At 41.6% G+C, this 10052-nt stretch overlaps 1 protein-coding gene and 1 long non-coding RNA gene across 2 annotated transcripts; one reads left to right on the top strand and one right to left on the bottom strand.

The window, feature by feature from the left end:
* Positions 1-804: 804 nt before the first annotated feature.
* mrpl21 (mitochondrial ribosomal protein L21) lies at positions 805-1595 on the bottom strand. Its single transcript, XM_012869835.3, has one exon. It carries the CDS (start codon positions 1563-1565, stop codon positions 978-980), a length of 588 nt encoding a protein of 195 aa, XP_012725289.2. The 5' UTR covers positions 1566-1595; the 3' UTR covers positions 805-977.
* A 1868-nt stretch (positions 1596-3463) lies between these two features.
* Positions 3464-5773, top strand: LOC118563082. The gene is made up of 6 exons (XR_004931002.1): positions 3464-3554; positions 3645-3773; positions 4079-4174; positions 5105-5190; positions 5298-5334; positions 5466-5773. It is a non-coding gene; the product is annotated as an uncharacterized LOC118563082 (long non-coding RNA).
* The last annotated feature ends 4279 nt before the right edge of the window (positions 5774-10052 follow it).

Genomic DNA, 10052 nt, shown 5'->3' with positions numbered 1-10052 from the left:
CGCATCATCTTCCATCATTTCTAATACGGCAACAGCAGCATAACTTGGTAAAACGGCTTGTTAAAGGAGGACCGCTGATGATCACCTCCTGCAGCTCTGGGAGCAGACAGTGAAACATCTGGTGTGTGCAGATATGATGTGAACCTCTGTAACTCAGTAATGTAGCTCAAACCTCTCAAAAGAAAGAAGCCACCCGTCTTAACACGTCACCTCCATCAGGATCTCCTCGAGTGGCTGGTTGTTCTCTTCAAGCAGAGTCACCGTGTTTAGGGGCATCACCTCTGCTAGGCGTTAGTAGTGAGACTCCAGAGGACATTGGTTAACATGTTAACATCCTAACACTGTACCGCGGTATGATTTATTATTATTGCATAGTTTTTGCCTGTTGGACAAGCTGGTTTTCTTTTTCTCCCGTGCTTGAGTTTGGGTCAGAAAACGTGTTACCGCTGAGCAGAAAAGTTCAACAGTGCCTTAAAATGAGTCCTCGATGCTGTTTGCCCTTTTCTAGAAGATTCAGCTAGCTTTCAAAATAAAGACTATGTTTCACATCTGTTGTCTCTGCAATGTTTTAAACAGAAGTCTTATAATTTAATCCTGTATTTAATGAAGGGTTTTATTTTAGCTGCTGTCTTCCAGATAGCACATACAAAACACTTAACTTAAAATATTGGGGGAAACGGTATCTGAATCAGAACAAGTTGGGTAAAATAAAGACTTAAATACAGGGTTGCAACTCAAACCTGCAGCTTTATGGGAGCCAGTGATTCAGGTATTAGCTTGAAACTTAGAAAACAGAACTGGTTGCAGAGTGAAGGTACAAATCTTTAATGTATCAGACAAACTGTTCCTGCATAGCATTTGTTTACAGGAGTAAACCCACGGAACCAACAGATGAGAGGTCACCCATGTCCACAACAGTCCAGGTTGGGTTCAGGGTCGCAGTAAATCCAGGGTCCTCCTCAGAGGTCCGGCCTGCATCATGACAGCCGGGGGTACAGCTCGATGCTGTTGATCCTCAGCACAGTTTGCGGCTGCACAATAATCTTCTTGCGCTGGAAGCGGTGCCTTTTCCAGAACACCATGTGCACTTTGGGCCAAGATTCGGTCTTTTCGATCACGGTGGCTTTGACTCTCGTCAGCTCCTTCCCGAGGAGAGGCCTACCGACCAGGGTGAAGTCCTCCGCCCCGACCAGGAGCACCTTCTCCAAGTAGATCCGATCCCCGCACTCCGCCTCGACGTGGTTCTCGATCAAGATCAAGTCCTCGTTAGTGACCTTCCACTGGCGACCTGCGAAGTGCACCACGGCGAACAGTCGGCCGAAGTCCTGCCTCTGGATCCGCTCGTTCACGGTGCTCACGACGGCGGCGTGCCTGCTCCGCTCCTCCTCCGCGGACACCACGCTGCTGTGTTCCGACCACGGAGGCCTGGACAGCGAGGTCCGAGGCAGCAGGTCGCCGCTCACAGAGCTTTGTGCTCGGGCGGCACGCGGGAACAGCAGAGGGCACAGCGGTGACTTCACGCTGCCTGTCCTCCACAGGGCAGCAAACCCTCTGCTCACCGCCATCTTGACAGGAAGTTAATGTGCTCAGGGCGCATGCGTAAACTATCACGCGTGACATAAACAAACGCTGTCAGGGTCCCAAGATTACACTAATTTACAGAAACATCTCGGTAGATTGGAATTGAAAAATGTATATCTCTTATTCAGCTCATAAAGTGAAACTCATACGGTCCCTATGTTGGTTCTATATATTTATTACATATTTATTGAGAGACAGCAAGCGCAATTTGTGGCAGTGGCAGGTCATTCTGGCAGTTCCGGTGGCAGTTCCGGGTTGCCACGGCGTATTACTGGCATATGCCACTAGGCTGACAGTCTCCACTGGCACCTGCCACAACAGAGACAGAGTGCCAGCACAGGGTGCCAGTCTCTACTGGCACCTGTCACAAGGCTGACAGGCTGCCAGAGCGGCTTACGCCGTTACCGGGGCTGTCAGCGCCGGTTTTCGGCAAAAAGCTTAGTTAACGTGACTCTACCTGGATTTTTGTTTTGAAATTATGATCTTATTATTTAATAAACTGTGTCAACCCGTTCATAAAGTCATATTTATTTGACGGAACGATGTAATTCGTCTGAAAATTAGTGGCTATTGACAGGGTGCCAGCACAGGGTGCCAGTCTCTAGTGGCACCTGTCACAAAGCTGACAGGCTGCCAGAGCGGCTTACGCCGTTACCGGGGCTGTCAGCGCCGGTTTTCGGTAAAAAGCTTAGTTAACGTGGCTTTAGGTGGATTATGGTTTTGAAATTATGATCTTATTATTTAATAAACTGTGTCAACCCGTTCGTAAAGTCATATTTATTTGATGGAACGATGCAATTCGTCTGAAAATTAGTGGCCGGGGTGCCAGTACATGGTGAAAGTTTGGCTGAGAGAGAGAGAGAGAGGGGGTGGTGGTGGTGGTGGGGGGGGGGGGGGGGGGGGGAGGGGGGGGGGGGGTGGGAGTGCTTTATGAACGTAACAACAAGGTTATATGGCCTGCATGCTTGGCTCGAGACAGCCTCCAACCTGTCCTGGTCGGGATCCCGACCAGGACACCCTCTAACCCTCGAGGGTGGAGAAATCGGCTGCTGCTGCTGCCTCTAGTCTTGTGACGCATGCCTGCAAATCTTCATCATCCACCAAAGTTCTACTGTAACATTACCATGGCTGTTCGTCTCGTCATTTACTCTTGACCTTCTCTGTTGATTGTTCGGGTCTAAATATGACTAAATGCCTTCTTAACGTTTATGCTGCCACACGTTCTCATTAATTTCTTGGTTAGTTAGCAGGTGGTCTCTCAGGTAAATATCTAGATCCAGTAGGTTAGATTATTGCTTTTGCGCCATCTAGTGTCTGAACTCGGGAGTGGGTATTAGTTTACTTGAACCGCTTTCGAGAAGAAAACGTATTAATAGTCTGTACAATAAAAACTAAATTAACAAATGTGAAGGACACAAGACATGTATTTATATTAGGGCTGACAAACGATAAAAAATTTTTTAATTGCGATTAATCGCATAATGTTGATAGTTAATTCAAGATTAATCGCAAATTAACTATATATTTTATCCTTTTAAATCTGAACGTGTAATAGCCTGTTTGGGCATTTTAATATGCAATTTTGGAATAAATGACGCTAATAAAATACATGCTTGTACAAAAAATATTTTTATTTTGTTATTTTTCAAGCACTTTCATCCTAGTGCCAGATGTTAAACTCTGGGCTATGGCTAAATGACTAATAATGACGCCCTGCTGTTTACACAATGTGTAAATAACTTAGTAAATAAATACCTGTTTTCATGCCAATATATTTTTTGCCTCTTAAACAAAGATAGACATGGTATTACGCATATACATGAATAAAAATTGTACATTTCAGGTACAAGTTTTGTTAATTTTTTCAGTCTCTCATCTAATTCTGAGCAACGTTTTCATTTTTTTTCTTTAACAGCGACAACATTCTGCAGTCCGTCAAAGCAGAAATTATTCTTACAGGTTCTGAGATTAAGGTGATGACATTCATTATTATATAGAGAACAATCATATTTGTCAGGAAATTAAATAAAATTGTGAATTTAACTTAATCTAAGATGTTGCAGGACCTGGAAAAGAAGTTGCAGACTGGTGACATTCTGTCAAACAGAATGTACCTGTGGAAACACAAAGGCTTTGATCCAGACCTTAGAAGGTTATACAGTGAGCATGTCACCACTTTTGATGACATGATGGTATGTTGTCATTGCTTTATGTAATTCAATTCAAAACCATGTCAAAATACAAAACTAGATGAGCTATGGTTAGTGCTGTATTCTTAAAGAATGCTCCAGGGAATCGTGATGTATGTCCTGTTTGAGATTCTATAGTATTGTCTTCCTTTCTTTTTGAATTATTTGTTGTATTTTTTTAATGCTGTAGGTTGTCATCCTAGTTACAGAAAAACTTTAAGAAGCATCCAATCAATTGCTAAAATTTCAAAAGTCTTGTCAATTACAATTAACAACACTCAGGATAACTGCCTCCCTTGTGGTTACAGACAGAGGTTCTCATCACACGGCTTGAAAACATTCTGTATGTCCCTGGCAGTGGAGATGTTGACCAACACATGGTCACAGAGGTGATTCTGCCTGAGGTGAGCTTCAGTCCCTAAAACTGAGAAAGAAAAAGCAATTACTAATGGCATAGGTTTGTAAGTGTAAATGGGCTTGATGACAAAAACACTTTTATATGTCCATCTGTGCTGGTGAAGATTATCAGTCATCCAGGTCATCGACTCCCCTTTACAAAGGCTTTCAGTTTAATTTGCATGTTATCGAAGCCATAAAAAGGCATTTTTGTCCACTAGTATAAAAGCTTGGAACTTTTTTGGAAAGAATATGTCCATCTGTATTTTTAGTGTACCAAAAACTATCAAGGATGAGAGATGTTCAGAAAGCGTTAAAGAAGGATTTTATAATGTGAAATGGGTAACATTTGAGTTTTACATAGGGGTTTGATTCTTTATGTACTCATCTGAACATTAACTGAACACAAAATGACCAGCAGACAGACAACAAAAGCTGATTTGATTGAGATGGAGAAAACTGAACAGATCACATGATGGAGTAATAACACAACAAAGCAGAAAACATTACCAAAAATAACCAGGCACAAAAAAATGTAATGTTTCAGTGACAGCAACAACTTGAATAACAACTCAACTTGAACAATGTCTCCCTCTTGAGTCCTTCTGTAAAAATAGGTATCAATTTTACAATGGCTTCCAACACCTCCAGGTGATTTCTGGTCTGCATAACCAAAACAAACTTTAAAAACAAAACAAATCTAAATAGACAATTGACAAATATTACAGTGGACACTCATAAAAAAATATTTGTCCTGATGCAATGCCCTTAACTTAAATTATGTTTCATCTGTAAGTGGTCTTAGGGAATAATAACCAATACTAAAATTGTGTGATAAGAGTAACCATTATAAAAAACAAACAAACTAAATTTCAACATGGAAATGTGACTGATTTAGTGTTGTACAACTGCTGTACATGATTTGGATTATTTTTTAGATTGTCATCCAGTGGCTGCAAAATAACAACCTTTGCCGCTACCAACCAGAGATGATGTTCATAAATACCGTGAAGAAAAATGAGGGGTAAATAACAATTGTGTGTGCACAACTACATATACTGCAGTCATTAAAGGATACAGTACTGGCTCACCCCCCCCCCCCCTCCTCTCTTTTTGTTCATTTATTTCCAGACTTTCGGAAGCCTAGGAAGAAGAAGACACAGAAAAGGTTAACAGAAAAGGGTTAAACTACATAGCTATTTGAATGTAATCTGTTTTTGTCAAATGTAAAAGGAAATATGATCCCTTGATGTAGGCTAAATTAGCAATCTGTAACTAATCTCCTATAATTTTCTGCAGGGAAGCCCATTCATTGTCGATAGTCAGGCTGCAGCTGACTGGTGCAGAGAACAACAATTTAGTGGAAGAATAACACTTCCTGTTGTTCTGGATATGGACGAGCTAGAACAAGCAGAAGCTCTTGAAGCCCTCAAGACATGGGATGAAGAGTATAATGAATATTCTCCAGCGGAGCATTTTACTTTTGTTTTTGAAAAGAAGGAGGACTATGACAAGTTCTGTTTGTACATTGTCGATGTAAAAAAAACTAAAAGTTTTTGCAAGATTTGAAGAACTTCAGTAAATAAAGACTTTTACAAGTAACCATATATCTTCATTGCTGCAGCCTATCTGGATTTTAGATAGATTTAAGGAGAGACACATACTAATCAGCATAGAATTTGGTTACAACTACTACGACCTGACCTCATTTTCACCCTCCAGTATTCTGTGGAACGATGTCAACTCACATTGTTCTCTGACACCCTCATGGCCAGGGGCTTTCAGAATGCCTATGTATGTCATACTAACTATTCTGTGTAACACATCAGCAGTATGTGGAATGCTTCTTTCCTTACAGCATATCAAATACATAGAAAACACTATTTACGCCATTGCTTCCAAAGTAAATGCAGTCACATCATTAAAGGTTTTACACATGTTAATAAGCAATATCATGGTTTGAAAAGAGTATTTTACTGAAAAGTGGCCCTGGCCACCTAGTGGCTACCTGCCACTAGGTGGCCAGGGCCAGCCTTGTGTCAGGTTCCAGGAGAGGAGAGACTGGCACCCTGTATTGGCACCTGTCAATGGCCACTAATTTTCAGACGAATTACATCGTTCCATCAAATAAATATGACTTTACGAACGGGTTGAGACAGTTTATTAAATAATAAGATCATAATTTCAAAACAAAAATCCAGGTAGAGTCACGTTAACTAAGCTTTTTACCGAAAACCGGCGCTGACAGCCCCCGTAACGGCGTAAGCCGCTCTGGCAGCCTGTCAGCTTTGTGACAGGTGCCACTAGAGACTGACACCCTGTGCTGGCACCCTGTCAATAGCCACTAATTTTCAGACGAATTACATCGTTCCGTCAAATAAATATGACTTTATGAACGGGTTGACACAGTTTATTAAATAATAAGATCATAATTTCAAAACAAAAATCCAGGTAGAGTCACGTTAACTAAGCTTTTTACCGAAAACCGGCGCTGACAGCCCCCGTAACGGCGTAAGCCGCTCTGGCAGCCTGTCAGCATTGTGACAGGTGCCACTAGAGACTGGCACCCTGTCAATAGCCACTAATTTTCAGACGAATTACATCGTTCCATCAAATAAATATGACTTTACGAACGGGTTGACACAGTTTATTAAATAATAAGATCATAATTTCAAAACCATAATCCACCTAAAGCCACGTTAACTAAGCTTTTTACCGAAAACCGGCGCTGACAGCCCCGATAACGGCGTAAGCCGCTCTGGCAGCCTGTCAGCCTTGTGACAGGTGCCAGTAGAGACTGGCACCCTGTGCTGGCACCCTGTAATACGCCGTGGCAACCCGGAACTGCCACCGGAACTGCCAGAATGACCTGCCACTGCCACAAATTGCGCTCGGTCCTACTGTATTTATTTCGAGTTTATTTCTGTTTATTTTGATTTTCTTACAGCTAATGTACGGGTGCCGACAGGGACACACTGGTGAATGCGCTGCAAACGCATTGCAGATACAGATGCTAAAAGTACCAAAAACAAGTAAAACTTTTTTTTTATCAGCATACTCGCTCTAAAACAACAGAAGTGCGGCAGATCATTAGGGGAGTAAGGGGAGTCAGTAAAGAAAAGCACGGCAATATTACCTGCTGATGTTCTATAAGTTAACATTGTAAAAGATTACAGTGTCGTGTTTTAAGAAGACATGAACAAAACCGTACCATTTCCCTTCAATGCTTAAAATGTTTTTATAATGAGAGCCTGGTCCCCCCAGACTTAGTGGTTGGCTCCGCCTAGCGTCCATCACATTTATCTTTCTAAAATAAGTTTGCAGTTTTTTTAACTTGATGTGTTGCTACTTTAAGCATTTTTCTTTTGCAGCGATTTTACAGCATATTTGGCCTTTTGTGACACTTTCAGTCATTTGTTGTGCGTTTGCCCCTGTCGGCCACTGTACTAATGAACTCCCCCTAATCTTGTTTCTCAGAAAATGTACAGATTACAGACTCCCCTAACAATAAGGTTTAATACAGATAGGTTTGGCCTACACTATCATGGTCAAGACTTTACAGTTCCCCAGCAGTCATTGTCCCAATCCACAAGGAGCTAAAGGGTAATTTTTAAAGAAGCCGGCTGCTCACAAAGAGCTTTATGAAAGCCTGTAGTTGGAAAGTTTCAACAGCAGGAAAAAGTGAATAAGTGTGAGACATTATTGTACCTTTTGTAAGAACTAGCTCAGTGGTCCAAAGTCCCCTTTTATGAAAGACGGTGAACTCTGCATTTCATGTGGAAATCAAAGTCTCACAGTCTGGGGGAAAAGTGTAGACATACAGAACCCAAGCTCTATCCAGTGTGAAATTGTCATAGTCAGTGATGATTTGGTCCCCTGTGTTTGATCAAGTCCATAGTCTGCACAACTGTCTACCAGGACACTTTTGTTTTCTTTATCTACCAGGACATTTTAGAGCCTTTCACATTTCCTTCTGCCGATGAACTTTATGGAGATGCTGATTTAATTTTCCAGCAGGACTCAGCACTTGCCCATGCTGCCAAAGGTACCGATACCTGCTGGATCACTGTGGCCCACTGACAAGCAAACTGTCCTGACCTGAAACCTGTAGGTCACGAACGAAGCAACCTGGACTTCCATACTCCCTCAGCAGAACCACAGACTTATTGCCTCCATGCCAGCCGTTCATTTAAAAAGATGAAGAGTGCCAATATTGTACAATACAGTAGGCCCACATTTATGAATCTGAAAGTTTGATGGGTTTTGGAGTAAATTAATTAAACTGGACTTTGGGTTTTCATTAACTGTAAGAAGTAACCTTTAAAATGAACAGAAACTAATGGCTGAAATAGCACTTGTGTGTACAGTGGTGTGTAACAGGTTTATGCAAAATATGAGTTTCACTGAATTGAATTTCTGGAATAAATTAACTTTTTACTAACGACATTATAATTCTAATGAATGCTATTTTTAGTATTATTAATAAAAGCTGAATGTAGAGCAGGATTTGTTTATCCTGTCATATCACTGTCTCTTATTGAAGAGTGTGTAAATAAATCCATAATATTTTTTATGGGTGTGTAAACAAAAGCAAACACTATCCTCTTCTTCTCTATAGATAGCAGAAGATGGACAGACGTATCAGAGCGACAGCCGAGCTGAAATGAGCATCCTCCACATGGGGGGGGGGGGGGGGCTTGGAGCAGAGCTGCTGCTCCTCCATAACCTGTTGTGATTATTTCCCCCTCATGGTATCCTTTTGAAAATCTAGATTCTCTAAAGTTTTATCAGGATGTAAATCAACTGAATCTATATTGCAGTTTTCAAAATACTAGCCACTCTAACCTTCATGAATTAGTGTTAGCTACCGGCACCCACAAACATTCATAAGCCGATGCACAGCTCAGGGTTAAGTGGCCTTCTCTGGGAACATTGACATGTGGGAGGAGGAAGCTTGAATCATATCCACAAATTTTGAATTGCAAGGCACCTTACATCCCCAATGCGCCACAGTCATATTATTCATTCCACACCAGCATACCCATGAAATTCTACAGAGCTGTGGCTCAGTGTTGACATGCTGGACTGCAATATGACAGAAAAGGGCTGTGCAGGGGATAGTGAGGGGAGCTGAGAAGTTGTTGGGAGTTTTTCTCACCTTCTACCCAGTAATATATCCCTTTGGGCATGAGTTTGATGAAGGAATAGCATCATAGCACAGGTAAAATCTGAAAAAAAGTTGATTTTGCATGATGTAGGACCTGCCTGACAAAGGGAAGTACACCAAAAGATCTTCAAAACATGCCACTATACAAATAAATTCAGGAACAAATGGGAAAGGACGTAACTGAGATCTATAGGTCTGGAAAGAGTCACAAAGCCATTTCTAAAGCACAATGAGAGCAACTATCCACAAATGATGAAAACGTGGAACAGTTGTGAACATTCCCAGGAGTAGCCGGCCGACCAAAATAACTCCAACAGCGCATCAGCTACTCATCCAATAAGTCACAAAAGTCCCCACAGAAACATCCAAAGAACTGCAGGCCTCACTGGCCTCAATTAAGGTCAGAGTTTATGCTTTCACTTTAAGATAGAGACTGAGCAATAATGGCCTCCATGATAGAGGTCCAAGACGAAAACCACTGCTGAGCAAACGGAACATTAAGGCTTGTCACAATTTTTCCAGAACACATCTTGATGAGCCCCAAGACTTTTTGGGGAAATATTCTGTGGACTGACAATGCAAAAGGTTAGCTTTTTGGAGGTTTTGTATCTCATTACATTTGGTGTAAAAGTAACACAGCATGTCAGAAAAAGAACATCATACTAAAAATAAAATCTGGTGGTGGTTGTGTGAATTTTGTTATCTACCAAAAACCTTTG

This window comes from Fundulus heteroclitus, chromosome 5 (genome assembly GCF_011125445.2).
Source record: "Fundulus heteroclitus isolate FHET01 chromosome 5, MU-UCD_Fhet_4.1, whole genome shotgun sequence".
NCBI classification, from domain to species: domain Eukaryota; kingdom Metazoa; phylum Chordata; class Actinopteri; order Cyprinodontiformes; family Fundulidae; genus Fundulus; species Fundulus heteroclitus.
This window is presented reverse-complemented; position numbering and strand designations above follow the sequence as displayed.